Source organism: Arachis ipaensis, chromosome B04 (genome assembly GCF_000816755.2).
Source record: "Arachis ipaensis cultivar K30076 chromosome B04, Araip1.1, whole genome shotgun sequence".
Taxonomy (NCBI): Eukaryota; Viridiplantae; Streptophyta; class Magnoliopsida; order Fabales; family Fabaceae; genus Arachis; species Arachis ipaensis.
In genome coordinates, this window is record NC_029788.2 from 17,570,474 (window position 1) to 17,587,881 (window position 17,408).

General features: G+C 35.5%; 3 protein-coding genes across 22 annotated transcripts; 2 read left to right on the forward strand and 1 right to left on the reverse strand.

Moving 5' to 3' along the window:
* LOC107637644 (probable CCR4-associated factor 1 homolog 11) lies at window positions 2,819-3,846 on the forward strand. The gene has a single exon (XM_016341028.2). It carries the CDS (start codon window positions 2,966-2,968, stop codon window positions 3,803-3,805), a length of 840 nt encoding a protein of 279 aa, XP_016196514.1. The 5' UTR covers window positions 2,819-2,965; the 3' UTR covers window positions 3,806-3,846.
* LOC107639049 lies at window positions 4,623-7,830 on the reverse strand. Of its 20 annotated transcripts, none has more exons than XR_002360791.1 (6): window positions 7,475-7,830; window positions 6,362-6,402; window positions 5,960-6,130; window positions 5,709-5,833; window positions 5,569-5,620; window positions 4,665-5,237 (listed from the first exon to the last, which is right to left on the reverse strand). XR_002360791.1 is itself a non-coding variant. In XM_021120912.1 (3 exons), the coding sequence occupies exons 1-3, from the start codon at window positions 7,731-7,733 to the stop codon at window positions 6,850-6,852; spliced, it is 303 nt and encodes a 100-aa protein (XP_020976571.1). In that variant the 5' UTR covers window positions 7,734-7,830; the 3' UTR covers window positions 6,568-6,849. The 20 variants fall into 20 exon arrangements, 1 of the variants encoding a protein (XP_020976571.1); XR_002360790.1 differs by having other exon boundaries at window positions 5,547-5,620; XR_002360793.1 differs by having other exon boundaries at window positions 5,569-5,636.
* LOC107637645 (origin of replication complex subunit 5-like) lies at window positions 12,517-15,551 on the forward strand. Its single transcript, XM_016341029.2, has 5 exons — window positions 12,517-12,733; window positions 13,137-14,002; window positions 14,081-14,500; window positions 14,844-15,159; window positions 15,261-15,551. The coding sequence occupies exons 2-5, from the start codon at window positions 13,164-13,166 to the stop codon at window positions 15,312-15,314; spliced, it is 1,629 nt and encodes a 542-aa protein (XP_016196515.1). The 5' UTR covers window positions 12,517-12,733; window positions 13,137-13,163; the 3' UTR covers window positions 15,315-15,551.

Sequence of the window (17,408 nt, forward strand, 5' to 3'; positions counted from 1 at the left end):
TTGACATCATCATCAACCCAGTCGTACGACTCGTCGTCCTCAAACTTGGGCAACGATTTTACTTTCTTCTCACTCATTGTTTTTGATGAACTCAGAAGGAGGGAAGTAAAGATAAGATGAAAGAAAGGGGAATGTTACTAACCTCTGGTGCTCATAGTGTTTTAAAGCTTCTGAAATTACAATCTCCAGTGCACTGCAAGAAGCAAAATGCTAAACCGTTCAGTTACTTAAATCTTTTCAATCTATGATGAAAATCAACACCATTGAATGAAGCACACTACCAACGGTTAGAACTAAGTCTTGGAACTTGCACCTATCTAGAGAAAATAATAATTAAAAGTTTTACATCTCTCGAGACTTGGGTAATAATTACAGTAACCAGTCTCTTCAGTTACCTATTAGTAACTTTAAAAGAGATATACTGACCTGGGGGCATAGCGTACCGAGCTATAACTCGCCTATTATAAAGCTCAACATATCTCTTCAAAGTTAGGTCAAGCTTGGGGGCTGTGATATGACCAATAAATATCGGTTACAAGTTATAGCTCGGTAACGCCAAAGACCCAATCGTAACCGACGATTTCGTAAATGACCATAAACAGCCTTAAAACAATAACGTCGGATTCACAATTAATCCTCTTCCTAGGCGTTACAACCTAACAAAAACGGTCGACCTTTTTCGCTAGATATAAAGCGGACGAGAAAGCTAAGGGAGGTATGTCACTTTTCCCAAGTAAGATTTATTATCCACTTTATACTAACTTGAGCGTCGGAGTGCCTTTGCAGGTACCCACCCTCGCCGTTCATCCACTGCCGACGTATACCTTGGTTCACTCTAGGAGTCCACCGACCTTATCAGAGGACGAGCTATACTTCGGAATAGTCAGACAAGAACAAACAGAAATATTGATAATGTTAATATACTATTAAGAGAGCCCCTTTAGATTCAGGACAGAAAAAAAAAAAAAAGAAAATTTAAATTTTAGCAACATAGTAACAACACCCGACCAACAAAGAAAATCACAGCCCCAATAGCAAAAAGAGATTTGTTCATTGTTTTCTTGATCAATAGATTCTAGCATCAAATTCGGAGTGGTTCCTCAAGTCTGGACATCAAACCTTGAATCTGAGTTCGTTTTTATTGAATAGATTTTTTTGTTACTGTCATGTTGTCTTTGACACAAAATTTCGTTAAATCTGCACATCAAATCTTGAATCTGAGTTTGTTTTTATTGAATAGATTTTTTTTCTGTTACTGTCATGTTGCCTTTGACACAATTTGTAAAAAATATTTTATTTATTAAAAATACTGACTTTTTATCACTATTTTCACATAATGTTTTATTTGAACCACCTGATATATATGTCCCTTCCATGTATTTTTTTTATCATTCTACCACTCTATTTTTATTATTAAATTTATATTTAATATTGTATAGTATAAAATCTTAGTTTCAATTATATTTTTTCACTTGTGGTTTTACTTTTATATAATTTGCTATTTTTTTTATAGTTGTTACAATAAGTTTTCGATCTGAATAAAGGAGGAGAGAATTCTAGTAAAAGTAGCAAAAATAAAAACCAACAACAATATACATAACACACATTTTATATTTATTTTCTATTTTCACCTATTATATCATACATAATAAAATACCAAATACTAACTACACAATATATTTTTTGGTATTATCATTAAAATTATTGTAAATTAAAATTTTATTAAAAGATATTTATTATCATTATTATTTTAATATTTATTATTTTGTATAAAAATATTATTATTTTTTAATAATTTATTTAAATACTATAACTTTAAAATAAATATTTTTATAACTAAAAATTCAAATACAATTGAATTGTAGCAGAAGAACTGAAGTGCTGCTGTTTATTTTAATTGAGTTAAGTGAGTAGCGTGATGGAAAGTTGGTCCCATGGTTTGTTTGTTACCAGGGTGTATGAATGAGGTGTTATTCCTGACCTGCAGATAAGTAGAACCAGTTTTATTGTAATTACAATTCTGCCTGAACATTTTGGGTGAAAATATAATAGTTATATGTACAGGTAGAAATTTATAAATATTTGTTTTCTTGTGAATTGGCCTTTGAGTAGTTTTGACTTGGGCATTTTAGTAGTTGGGGACTTGGGGTGACAGATTTTTTTTTTTTGTTTATAACTGGATTGATTAAAAGTTTAAAACAGAAGAAAATTTATGTTTAGGGTAGGTCAGGTTAATATTATTTATTGCAACATTACAAAAGAGATTATGTAGTTGTGCAAACTATATTGAAGATTTCACAAATTTAAGATTTCACAAATTTAAGATAGTTTTTTTTTCTTAATATTATTTACTGTGATAGTGTGCAGTTATAGCAAAATTAATTTACAAATTTAAAATAAGCATTATTTATTTGCTCAAAAAATATTTCATTTTATAAATTTACTTTTGTAGAAAGTGACAATGATTCAATTATAAAATAATATTTAGATGTAATACGTTAAAATATAAGAATATAACAAATAACTAAATTAGACACCTTATATTTACAAAGCATATTATTCTATAATTTAGATGCACTATACTATTTTGCAGATTTGGATCAGTCCGTGATGGTTGTGGATTGGTTTTAAAATTTTCAATCTTTCTAATTTTTGTTTGGCAATTTTTTAAAGTTTGCAGACCCATTAAAATCAACACTAGAGTGGAGGCCCATCTGTCCAAAACTGGACTATAACGCAAATATTAAATATTAATATATTATAGAGGCCACTAAATAATATAGGACACTTCACAGAATAAAACTGAAAAGCATCAAAAGATTTGACCGCAATACTCAAACAGGTGTCAGAGTTAAGGGGTGTTTCATTCACCTCATCTAGCCAGGTGCAATTTATAACTCACCAATAACAACACCTGACCAACAAAGAAAATCACCACCACAAAGAAAGCTCCTTTTCTTGATCAATGGATCGTAGCACCAAACCCGTGGTTGTTCGTCAAGTTTGGGCGTCAAATCTTGAATCTGAGTTCGCTCTCCTTGAACAGATTCTTCCCTGTTACTGCCATGTTGCCTTTGACACAGAGTTCCCAGGATTCATCCATGTGTCTGAGAAGAACTGCCACTACTCAAAGCTTCCACCTTCCTACACTTACAAACTCGTAAAGGCCAATGTCGATTCTCTGAAACTCATTCAGTTGGGTCTCGCCCTCTCCAATTATGCCGGCCACTTACCCGACCTTGGCACCGATTCTTGCTACGTCTGGGAATTCAATTTCAAAGGCTTCGACGTCCACCAGGACCATCATAATCCGGACGCAATCCAGTTACTCGCAGAACAAGGAATCGATTTCGCCAAGATTAAGGAAGAGGGGATCCCAATTGGTGCCTTTAGAAGATTGTTTCTGAGATCAAGATTCATGTTTAGTAGGCTGAATCTGACTTGGGTCACTTTTCATAGTTCCTATGATTTTGGGTACATGGTTAAGGTTCTCACTGGAAGGAAATTGCCCAATGATCTTGATGTTTTTAAGGTTGTTGTCTCTGAATTATTCGGGTCTAGTGTTTATGATATGAAGCACATGATTAAGTTTTGCAGAGGAATCAATGTCGGTGGGTTAGAGAAATTGGCGAAGAGTTTGAAGGTTGATCGTGTTGCTGGGAATAGTCATCAAGCCGGTTCGGATAGTTTGTTGACTCTTCAGACTTTTTTCAAACTTAGGGATTTTTATTTTACTGCTGATGATTGTGACGAGCAAGATTGTTTGAACATCAATTCCTTTGCGAATATCTTATTTGGTTTATAAAATTATCTTATTTGATTTATAAAATTATTGTTCTTTACTTCTACTGTAACTCGAATTTGAAGTAGTCTTCATATCAAACAAATTCTAAGCTTCAAAAGAAATTCTATTGAGCTTAACTGGTTCGTGTAAACAATGAGGCGTTGTTGCGCCATCGCTAAACATGTTGCCGTTGTTTTAGTTTTGAAAACCTTTTCTTAAACGTAAATTAAAACATACTTTTTTCTATTTTTTTCCCTCCTGGTATGCTTGCTAATCCTAATTTGGTTTATTAAAAAAGAAAGTATAATTACTCGAAAATTTATCATTTTTTTAAAGAAGATTATTTTGTGTTATATTGAAATACAAAAATATTACTTATACACTAAAATACATAATTATCATAAATCGAATCGATAATTGACCCGTTCAAGATATTGGGTCTCTAGACCAGTGGTTCAACCGTTAAGTCAATGATCAAACTGGTTAATTGGGACTTGAGGTAATGTTTTTTTGGGGGATTTGCAGATGCTGTAGTTGCCTTAGGTCAAAGTAATGCTTTTTTTGTTCAAAAGCAACTGTGTTTTAGGCAACACCTATTCACCCACTAGTAAAAAGTGTTGCCTCTTCTTCTGAGTATGCAACACGTTGAAAGTGTTGCCTATTATTTAGAATATGCAAGACGTTAAAAATATTGCCTATTTATTTGAATTTGCAACCTGTTAAAAGTGTTGCCTATCAATTTGATATGCAACTCTTGAAAGCGTTGTCTATTCTTTTAAATATGTAACCTATATAAGTGTTACCTTTAAACTAAATATACAACCACTGAAGGATTGTCTTTTTGGCTAAAAATAAGGATTGTTTTTGCATCGAAAATACAAAAGTTAAGAAACATGTATAATCATTTAATTATTAAATAAATCTGCACACTTTAATAATTAAGATCAGGGTCATCATTACTATCTCTTAGTTCACACTACCCAAGCCTACATGAACACAAGACACATTTTGTCCTATAAGGGGCTAATTGACAATGCAACTATACTCTTGTTGATTCTTGACAGCGTCATCAAGGAGTGCTACTTGTTGCAGTTGCAGCGGTAAGAGTAGTGATATCATCATGATAGCGGATATTGACAGCTGAGCTAACTACAGAAGGTAGGTGATCTCTCTTAAGCCCCCATTGCCTCAGCAGCCTCGACACACTGCGTGGTCACCAATGTGGCTGCAGAGGTCACAGCCATGTCGGTCTTGGCCATCCTCTCATCCTTGCTTGGTGCAGATGAAGTAGCCATTGCAGCCGCGATGGCTGCCACGGCAGAAGCCACTGCAGCCACTGAGATGGTAGCATGCAGCTGAGCATTGCGAGTTCTTGTTTCTTGTTTCTTCTTTCTTTTTCTCCCTTCTGTCTCCCTGGCCATGCTGGTAACTCTGCAAATATCTAGCACAACATCTGCAAATTCAAGATTAAAAAGAATTTAGTTAGTATATTACTATATCAAGGATCATAAGTAGAAAGCCTTGGTTCCAAAGCATATGGTTGAACAATGCAAACATATAAGAAGGGAAGGCAAAAGACAACGGATCCACTGATTACCTCAGCTACTACCACTAGTAACCAGCACATATATCAATGAAGCTTAGTTTTTATTATTGAAATGCATAAAATCTCTTCACCATAATAGAATTATCTTAAAGCTATACTGTTACATTAGAAAATCAAATCACTAATGATCTGACACTTGAGAATCACACACATCACCTCCCCGTGAATCAAATTCTACCTTTGCTGCTTAGTCTTGTTCATATTGAGACGATAAAGATGCTTTCTTGATCCTGATAACACCAAAAACTATCTTTATGCCTAAGATCAGAATTTCAAAACAGTCGCACAATCACAAAATATAAAGGAGAAAATAAAAACCTTGGTGCTGGATGGAAACAAACAGTGAACATTGTTTTAGTTGTTCTCTTGTCAAACCAATCTTTTCTTCTGTGAAGTTCACATAGTGTCACAAGCGCTTTCTTAACTCATGCTTCATCCTCTTCCTTTTGAAAACAGACAAAGAACAAACACATACACAAACATTCATTCAAATTGTTCAATAAGCAGAGCCATCTGAGGAAATCACACAGCCAACATAATCAAAAGGTTCAACTCAAATTAGATGAGACCTATAGCATTGAAAACAAGACACTTTCAGAGCATGGTTCTTCGCTTTTTTCTTATGCTTCTGGTTCACTTAATACTGTGAATTATGTGATCAAATGCCAGCTTCTTCACGTCCTGTCACCTAAGGTTTGAAGCTCCATGAACAACGGCAGAGTTTTGCCAATATCAACAATCTGCCAAAATTCAAATAAAAAAATCACTACAGCATCACATTTTTCACAATTGCAGCACTTCAATTGGCTCCACATTTATGTTTTGACCACTAACATGAATTCAAGTATACTGAGAGTTGAAGAACTTGGCAAGAAACTCTCTTGAACTTTGCTGAATCTATCAACCTCTTCCTCCTCCATAAAAAAATAGCTTACTTACATCCTAAAGCATCAAATAAAAAGAATAGCTACCTTTTGGCATTCACAAAGCCTGTGCTGTCCAAATCATAGATCTGCATGCAGTAAAATTCTAATGTCGAAAGGACATCCAATTAACAGAAATGACTAGTGCTTGGAGATACCATGAAAAACAATGAAATTTGTTACTAAGTAGCAACTAGCAAAGACTCAAAAACACTGATTTCTATATGAAAATTTAAACTTAGAAATGCATGTGCTTTTATATCTAAACAAATACTGACCTCTAACTAAATGGGGAGATTACAATGCAGTGATGAGGTACCCAGGTTTTTCAATTACACTTAATTCAAATGGACTTCCCCCCTTAAACTAAATGAATAAGGCATAAACACACATATAATATATAATGAACATAAATACAAAGTTATGCAGTGCATGCTGTATTGTGTATAGTTCATCTAAGTTGTGGAGGCACACTTGCAATGTGTAGCTTAGCTTTATGAACCACTTTCAGGTTAATTTCCATTAACATACATGGCTTACTTCTCGTCCCAATCTGTCCATACATATTATTTAGTAGTAGATGAATCATATGCCCGCAAATTAATGTTTTAAATTAAATAATGACAATTACTAATGGCTTAAATTAAAGGAGTATCTATCTATGCGACTATGTATGTGCAATCTCAGGAAGAGCCAAAAACAAATGCAGGCACGGAACATTCTTTTTTGTACCAATACCTACCCTACCTGATCCTATCCTTCAACAGTTGAATCTTCAATTAAATTCTACCATTGTTTGGCCTCTCAAGAGTGGATACAACTTATGCAATTACATAATTAATAGTGGATAATTTGTTAATTACCATATTTAAACGGAGAGGCGAGGCGAGCTGCGACGAACACCACGGAGACGCCAACAGCGACGCCAGCAATGAGGAACACAGGCAATGACGAGGAAATCGAATAGAGAAGAGTAAATCGCGAGCAGTGACAAGGAACGCGAAGAGAAAAGAGTAAATCGCACATCAATCAAAATTCAAAGTGGTTGGGGTTAAGGTTTCTAATTGAACACGGTTGGAGTAGTTTTGTTATTTCAAGTTTCAACAATTCAACCAAATTAAACCACTAGTAAGTAAAATTTGAGAGAAATTTTTGTCATACCTGAGAGACTTGAGAGGAAGATGTGAACGACACCACGGCGGAGCAAAGCGAATGTTTCAGAATGGCGCGAGCTGAAGATCGAACATGGCGGAGCAGAGCAGAACACGATGCGAGAAGAAGCACATGACACGAGCAGAGCAGAACGCGATGCGAGCAGAGCAGTGAAGAACACCACGATGGCGAGAGAGAAGAACGCAGAACGCGAGTCAATGTCGTGAAATTGGGGAAATTGAGCTAGGGTTGGGGTTAGGATTTTCATTCTAAAATGGTAGGAATTGAGTTCTGTTTCTAAATAATAGGCTAATAGTAGTGAGGAAGGTGATGAATCAATTATTGCTCGCGTTTCCTTTAGTGTTTTTTTGGACTAAAACTCCAAAGTGGTCCCTAAGATTGGGCGAGTTACCCATACTTGTCATTGACTTTCAAAATTCCCTAACAGCATCCCTGACATTCAACTCCGGGACCCATAGTGGCCCTGCAACTCTTTCCGACGCCAAGTCAGCAAACGGAGGGATGATCTGGCACCTCCAATGCCACGCTGGAGCCAGCAACGGCAAGCTGACGTGGCAAATCTGAATTTTGTACCCAATCTGGTCCCTGGTCCCATTAAAATCCTAAAAGCTAAGATCGTCCTCTTCATCGCCTGAGCTTCAAACAGCTGCTGCTGATTCCTTCTCAGATCATCCTCTTCATCGCCTCCAGCTCTAGGTAATAACACATACAGATCATATGCCTTCCATTTCGATCTGCCATTTCTCTGTTTCATGATTGCTAGCTGCTGCTACCATAATATGAATGTAACTTGGCTAAATTTCAGTTTCCTCTAAAACTGTAATCACTCAATACTAAAAACTATAAGCTGCCGCTGCTTTTGTCAGTTTGCAATTGTTTGATGTAGCATTGCATTGTGTTACTTACTGTAAACATGTGCTGCAAATGCAAATAAAAAAGGTGACAAGGCTTCCTTGATTCCTCACTCTAGACGGCCTGCACTCCCCTCTCTGCAAATACCCTTATGGTCATTAGATGCCGCATTATCTTCTTTCGTAAAGACGGATGGTCCTTCCACATCCACCTACTTCAAGGACCCTCTCTCTTAATGGTAAAGGTTCATTCTCTCCATTGTCAAAGGTTGTCCACTCATTACCGGTTACTCCAATCGCATCTTTGGGTTAAGAAAGTGTACATGGCAGACATCTGGGATGTGCTTCTGATTTAAATGTATGTCTATTTTCTTCAATCAAGGCAACTGTTTTCATACAACGCTTGCTAAAATTTTTTACATTTTGTATGTTAAACTGGTATATGATTTTAAACTATGCTGCATTGATGAATATTTTCATTCTTGTATAGACAATGGTTGTCAAGCAGCATATAACTCGATCACTTTCGGTTCCAGTTGATGCCAAAGCCAGCAAATTGAGGTGCACTCAGTCTACGGTTTTTGGATATCCCAATTATAATGTAAGTTAAATATATGATATTTTGTTAATTTGTTCTTGCCTACTTCATTTCATCATCTTTTATTGGTTCATTTCAGACAAGAAAAAAGACTTGGTGTGATATGTTTGTTTGGGCTGACATTGTTTAAGAGGAAAGTGCTGGAATAGCAGATTCTGATAGAGTCAATGGTAGAATGAAGATGAACCTAGCATGGAGGGTTGGGAGGTTGAAAAATGATGTAAGAAGTCAGAAATTCATGACCAATTTGTTGATGGTAGCTGTGTTTATGATGGTAGTGTTTCTGTTAGTGATGTGTGACAAATTTTGAAGAAAAAATTATAGAAGGATTCATGTGTAATGTAATGTAATGGAATATATATTGTGTAAAAATATTTGAATGGAATGAATAAAGAGTAATTTGTGGTATTCCTGTGACTTACACATGATTCAACAAAACTGAGTTATATTTAAATAGGATTACAATAAGCAAGTTAAACAGCAAACTGGATGTATATTAAATTAGTTATCAGAGTTGAACAAAAAAGATGCATAACCAAGCATCATGAGTATTAACATCAAAAGATCCATTGTGATATCAAAATAACCAGGACTGATCTTAGTAGTCATTGTCTAAATTTTAACAAAACATTAAAGGCCTAATGCCACATACTAATTTTCATAACCTCCCTAAACACATCTAACTAATTTCTACAAAACAGGTAGGTTGAGACAACTCAAGTTCTACTGGTTGGACATCACTGGCTGCTGAAACAATAGGTGCTAAATTAATAGGTTGTACATTTCCTCCTTCACCTTGTTGGTTCGTTTCATCAGAGGTAGCAACGCATGTTTGGTCGGCTGTTGGATCTCCTCCCCCTTCGCCCTCTTTGCTTTTTGTAGCAGCCTCAGCCTCAGCCACAGCAGCAGCAGCTGCTGCTGTATCGGCCAATCTCTTCTTTTTGCAACCTCTCTTGGTGTGACCTTTATCACCACAATAACTGCAAGTAAAATTTTCAAGCTGCCTTTTCAAATGAGTGTTATCGTTGAATGTTTTTATTTGCCCTGTTTCTGTCATCTCTAGCACAAGTGTGATCATTGTTGAATGTTTTTATTTGCCAACAAGTATCTTCATGGTCTCTTGAGGCATACATCAGCCATGGACATTCCTTTACTTTACATACAACTCTCACTCTTTTGCTATAATTTTTTTTTCAACCTAAGCCTCTTTCCTTCCTGAATTGTGTACTCCCTAACAGCCTATTTGAACTCCCATTTGGTAGTGAATTTCATACCAACCTCCAGCACTAACTCTCCAAACCTTCCTCCATCTCTAAACAATGGACAACCATCATCTGAGTCAACATCTGTTATTTCCTCTTCAGAGTTGGGAGGGGTCTTCATCTCCTCAGAATGCCATGAATTAGCCCCATCAGAATCGGCACTAGGATCAAGTCCAAATTCTGCACCAACAAAATCAATGTCAACTTCGCCATCCGAGACATCTTCCACTAGTCCATCATCTTCAATAACAATCTTCTCCTTAACAAATGCAGAGGCAGAGGCATGTTTAAACTTAAGAGAACTCCTCCTACCTTTGACAGACACAAACCCTTCATCTGAATAATGATTTTCTTCAAAATGCATGTTGATAAATCCCCCATCAACTTGAATTTTCAGTGTAAGATTCAAAATTGTTCAGAGATGAAAACCCAAATTCAAAAACCAGTTTAAAATTGCATAGCCCTAACCCTATCAACATCATCCCCTGTTCCATTCATAAAAAAACAGAGCACCCCAACAACCCAACCCAACGTATAAGCAATCAAAGAAACTCTAGAAAAAATAGTTGCAACAAAGCATAAAGGTTCTCCATTTACAAGAACACCAGCACCATAGAGTACAATCATACATGCATTCCAAAAATAAATTAAAAAAAATTAAAGCCACTAAACTTCAACATTAACGCTTACCTTGGCTAAGAACGAGAGGAGAGCAACCTCCTTCCTTTGAAACACGATTCCACTCTAACCTAGCCGTGGGTTAGTTCAACTTGGGTGATGAATGATTTCAGAAACTTTTCACTGGCACCATTGATTAGAGATGAAGAAGAATGATGGAGGTAGAGAAGAAGATGAATATTTTGTATGGGGTAAAACTCGTTTCTGCTCCTTCATATACAAGTCACAGCGTTTTTTTATTTATTTGGGCGCTAAAGAGGGAAATGACGTCGTTTAGAGAGGGTCCAACGTGGCAGCGAGGGTGCCACCATGGCACTCCGTTTGCTGAGTCATCACCGAAAAGGGTTGAGGGACTACATTGGTGCCCGGATCTAAATCTGGAGGATCAGTATAGGTAATTTTAAATCTCGAGAACTAAAATGAGTAATCGCGTGAATCTCAAGGACCAAAATGGGGTTTTAGTCGTTTTTTTGTTTAGGAGAGAGTAAGTTCTATTAAAATATTTGAGAAAATGATAAATAGGTCTCCGATTTTTTGTCCTGCGGATATTTTTTTTTTGACCATTGAAAAATACTTTTAAGTCTCTGACATTCACAAAACTTGGACGGATTAGTCCTTGACGGAGGCATTTGAGCAGATCAGTCCCTGACGGAGGCATTTGGACGGAGGGACTGATCTGTCCAAATTTTGTGAAGGTCATGGACTTAAAAGTATTTTTCAATGGTCAGTGACAAAAATGTTCGCGGGACAAAAGGTCAAGGACCTATTTGTCATTTTCTCTAAAATATTTGAAGGAAATTAAAATTTGAGAAAAAAGATATTTTTGTCTTGCGGATATTAAATATGACTTCTGTTATATTTTTGTCCTGCGGAAATTAAACATGACTTCTGTTATATTGGCCTGACCGATATACAAATGCATACGTGGAAGAGTTTTTAAAATGGGACAAATTTAACATAGTAGTCGATATGTCCAAATTTTGAAAAAGTCAGTAACTTAAATATATTTTCAAATCCTTAAAAATATAAGAGTAAAGTATCATTTTTGTCCCCAACGTTTGGGGTAAATTCCAAAGTTGCTCCTAATGTTTCAATTGTTCTATTTAAGTCCCTAACGTTTCAAAATTGACTCAATGTTGTCTTGCCGTTAGGAATCCGTTAACAGAATTGACGGCGGAACAAAATTGAGACGATTTTAAAACGTTAGGGACTTAAATAGGACGAAAACGTTAGGGACAAAAACGATACATAAAAATAAATTTTAATTTAATTTTATCTTTCAATAATATTAATTTTTTACTGTATATAGTATTCAATTATTTTTTAATTAGATTTTCGTCCTATTTAAATCTCTAACGTTTCAAAATCGTCTCAATTTTGTCCCGCCGTCAATTCTGTTAACAGATCCCGGATAACATTGAGTCAATTTTAAAACGTTAGAGACTTAAATAGGACGATTGAAACGTTAGGACAATTTTAAAACTAACTTTAGGGACAAAAATAATAATTTACTCAAAATATAATCATAAAGTCAAGATGTATTTATCATTTTCTCAAAAAAAAAAAAAGTTTAAAATTAAAAAAAAATCAATCCAAATTACTGAAATTAGCACTAAATGCTTTCAAACAAGCTCTTAGTCTTTAGTGCTTTACATTGAATAAAACACTCTACTAATGCCACAGCCCACACAGGACACAGGGCACACAGGGAGCAACAACATTTTGGTTGTGCTGCCTGCACCTTCCATCACCGATCACCGGTCACCACCTCTTACCATTGTGGTCCGTTTTAGTTCCTTCTTTGGCGGCAGCGTTTCTTGTTTCAGTTCAAGTGAAAGAGGGTTGCTTCTTGTTACTGGTAAGTGATGTTTAGAAGATGCTTCATTTGTTTGATTTTATAACTGTTGCTTTGCATCTTTGTTCTCTTCAATTTGTACATGTATTTTTGCTCATTGTTGTCACCACACCTTGTTTTCTTCATATTAAACAAATGCTGAGCTTTGAACCGCATAGAGAGAAAGACCAATGAGTTTGTTAAAAACTGAACCCAACACCCTAAAATGAAATAAAATCACTCAAAGTAAATCTTTTGTCCTCTTTTGCTTGTCACCTGATAATACTTTATGTATCTGATTAGTGTAGTGATTAGGGTTTTGTTGACGAGATATGTTTGCATTGACTTGGATACAATATACTTTTGTTTTTTAGTTTTTAATTTAATTTCTAATTGATGATTCCATAATTTCCATCATTGACCACAGGTTAAGGGTATTTAGCACCTAAAGTACATGGATAAAGAGGAAGAAGCACCACAAATTCCCAGAAGAACAAGAAGGTCTTCAACTTCATCTTGGGCATCGACTTCAAATGATGTATCTTCTGTTAAAGTGAATAGCCTTGAACCGCAAACAATCAATGATCTTTTAGTTGGAGGGGAACCTGTTAGCCTGGATGACTTGCTTTCTAATTTTCCCGGTAGAAATAGCCAGATTCGTGAGATTGTGCACCTTTTGGGACCATTGAACACTCCTACGCTCCCTTTGTTTGTGTATGGAGGTGCTTCCACTGGAAAAACTAGTATCATTCTTAAACTATTCAGGCATCTCAACAGGCCACTTGTTTATTCTAGCTGCAGGACATGTTATAATCCGCGTATCTTATTTGAATCTATTCTAAATCAACTACATCTCCATAGAAGAAGTGCTGCCAATGGCTATTCAAATGCAAAGCGCTGTGAGAGACCATCGGATTTTGTTAATTTTCTTCGGGAGGCATTGACAAATGCCATAAACGATCTAAAGGAGAAGTCTGAGAAGTTGATGTCAAGCAAGACGATGCAAGGTGGAATCGGAAACATGATCTACCTGGTATTCGACAATTTTCAGCTTGTTAGGGAGTGGGATAAGAGCTCTACTATATTGCCCTTGCTGTTTAATCTTTATGATATGCTAAAGATGCCTGAGGTAGGTCTGATTTTTATCAGCAATTCTTCTCCAGATACCTTTTACTCTAACATGGGTTATGTGGAGCCTATCCCGGTATACTTTCCTGATTATGTAGAAGCTGATATTCGTAAAATATTGTTGAGAAACCAAGCGAACCCGAAGCTATATTCCTCATTTCTGGAGTAAGACATTTTAAAACTACATCACTTTTCATTTTCAGCTTTACATGATCTCATAGTGAACTTTTGTTTCTTTTGTAGTGTAGCTCTAAGGCCTTTCTTTAGAATTACTAGGCAGATCGATGAATTGTCCACTGCCTTCAAGCCACTATATGAAAAATATTGTGAACCTTTAAGCAATAAAAGCATCGTTCCTAATGAAGACATGAAGAGAAGGCTATTCAGTCATATAATGCGTCATGTCTCCTCCTCTCTAAATGAGATATTTAAGGTTTCATCTCTTCCTTTGTCAAAAGTCGAGAGCTCTAAAGAGACAAAACAGAAGGGGACTCCAAGGAAATTGGAGCACTGTGAAGAAGTTGCCAAGCTAGATTTTCACATGTCTACTAGTGCAAAATATCTCCTTATTTCAGCATTTCTTGCTTCTAGAAACCCAGCTACTCTTGATGCTTCACTTTTCGATTCCAAAGGAGGTTCTGATAACCGAAAGCGAAAGAGGAAGTAAGTATGGTGATTTAATCCCAAAATTATGCCTGCTGGTAACAAATAGTATGAACACAATTTTCTGAGACTAGTACTCTGGTTACAACCTTCAGTATATATATTTTTATCACCTTGAATGAAGCCCATTCTTTGTATTTTTCTGTTTACTTATTTTCTGTTCTATTATTGTCTTTCTGTGAAGGATTTAAAAAAGACTATTGTGTATTTGATTGGAATTGTTAGTTGATGCCTAATTTACAAAAATTAGGTCTCAATCTGTAGTACGACTCTGCTTTTGTTCTGTCTCTTTTTCGAGCAATGCATGTTTAACTTCGTAGTCTCTGTTCTTTTTTGCGTCCAGGCCCTCTGAGAAGGTGCCAGAAAAGAAGGAAAGTCTAGAAGAGGAGCTACTAATGAAAGGACCTGGAAGTTTCCCATTGGAGAGGTTGCTAGCCATCTTTCAGTGTATTGTATCGGTTGCAGATGATCCATCCAATGAGGAAGAACAAAATGGTTTCGGACTAGGAGTTGAAGGTGCCTGTGGCGATCTGATGTCTGATGTTCTCTTGCAGCTATCCAGCCTCTGCAATGCTAAATTTATATTTAAAGGAAGAAGCTGTCCAATTGAAGGCTCAACTCGGTATCGGTCAAGTATATCAGAAGACTTGGCTTTGAAGGTAAACCTCACTTTCCCGCTTAATGCTCCAACAGAATTCTTTGTTATGTGAGATTTGAAATAAAGAACAATATTTTTCATTGTTGTTCAATGTTCAAGCAGGTTGCAAGGAGCCTTAAGTTCCCTTTATCAAGTTACTTGTACAAAAGAACCTAGCGATCTTTGATATTGATGCTTCACAAAGCTTGGTTATGAATTTTTTTCTGATCTGAGGAAGAGTATGTTGAATTCAAACCAAATGTAGCAGGATGGTTGGACCCCCTTTACTATTTTCTTTAATTTTTCTTTCTTGACAGAATACATCAAATGCAAAAGGCGATGCTTAGTTAGACCAGTTTCACCTAGGGGATGGCAAATGGGCCGAAACCCGTCGGTCCGGCTTGCGTAACTCGCAAAAAAAAAGCGGGCTGGGCTAGAAATTTAAGACCGCTATCATAAAAAAGCTCGCTTAGAAATTTGGGACCACAGGGTGAGCTTTTGGCGGGGAGGACAGGCAAGCCCGTTCATTTACCTTATTACTGAATTGCTTCATATAAAATGGTTTTGCTTTTAGTCTTTTACGAACTATTCAAAGGCTCCTATTGCCTTTATTTTAACGTATTATTCAAACTCATGCCTCGTTAGAGGGTAAAGTATACTTTTATCCTTGTTTTTTGAAACTTTTCCGAAACAAAGACAAAATCTGTAGTTTACCTAAAATTCTAAATTCCTATCATGCTATTAGAATATTAAAGAACAACGCCTTCGTCTTCTACTAACAACAGATTCTTTGACTCGTTCATTTTTTCTTGATGAGTCCACATTACCTTAGCTTCTCAATTGGCGTTCACAAGGGATTTGGGGTAACATAATTAGGGTTGGCATCAGTGGTGATTAGGTCAAAAAGGAAATTATAAAGGAATAAATTGACATTCAATTGCGGTATAGACAAGTCAAATTTCTGTAGAGTCGATTTATTTCTGCAAAGATTACTATGTCTAATGTTTCTTTAACACAATTTTTTGGTGGAAAAGAAAACTTTTAATACAACAAAATCGAATTAACAACTGCCTTTTTTTTTACCATTTTGGATTTTACAAATAACGCACTTGTTAAATTTATTGTTAATAGAAAGTTTTAGATCTTTTATTTTGAGTAAGGTGACAAATACATTCCTAAGAATTTACTTTTCGAATAAATTAGTCCCTAGAAAAATATCAATAAAATTTTCAAGAATACTTTTAAATTAGCTTTAAAAGTAGAAGATCTTAATTTGAACTAACTTGTCCATACTTATTATTTTATGGGGCCTGCTACACATACAAGTAAAAAGGCCGTACAAGTTTTACAAGTTATCAGCCCAAACTTCATTAACACGCGCATTAACTCGTTTTGAATGGAGCGTAACTACACGCGCCCCACTCAATCGGTTCCTCTTCGTCTTCTTCTTCTTCTTCTTCTTCTCTTTTTCTTCTTCTTCGTCTTCTTCCTCTTCCTCTTCCTCTTCCTCTTCCTCTTCTCGTTTTGAATGGAGCGTAACTACACGCGCCCCACTCAATCGGTTCCTCTTCGTCCTCTTCCTCTTCCTCTTCCTCTTCCTCTATTTTCATGGTTTCTAAAATTCTTTTTCTTTTTCTTGCTGCACGTTCTTCTTCCTCTTACTCTTCTTCTTCTCCTTTTCTTTCGTTTCTGCACGTTCTTCTTCCTCATTTTCCTCTTTTTCTTCTTCTTCATTTACGTATTTTCTCTCTGTTTTCTCTTTTTTTTCGATTTTTCATGGTAAAATCGTTTTTGAAGAAGAAGAAAGCTTTTCCCTTATTTTATTAGTACTTTTTTTTTTAGGAATTAATCTATCTAAAATATAAATCTTTAAGAATTTATTTGTCACTTTATTCTTTATTTTAAAAATACATAAAAGATACATTAAAAATTCTAACTTCATAATTTTTTATGTAAACTTTCTGATAATATTAAAATTTTTTTATGTAAGTTGTAATATCGAAGCTGTGTTTTTTGTTCGTATAAAAATGCAAATCATATTTCTTAACCACAAAACCACGCCTAACATTATTCTAACTAGAATAAGACTTGCGCTTTGTGCACGAATTCAAATAAATGATAGCAGTAATTAATAAATATTATAAAATAATTTTAAATACATAACTATGGATATGAATGAAAAAATATTTTTTAAAATAATAAAAGTTTAATCACATGAAAATATACATTATAATTTTATAAAAATTTTAAAACTTATAGTTGTTTATATAA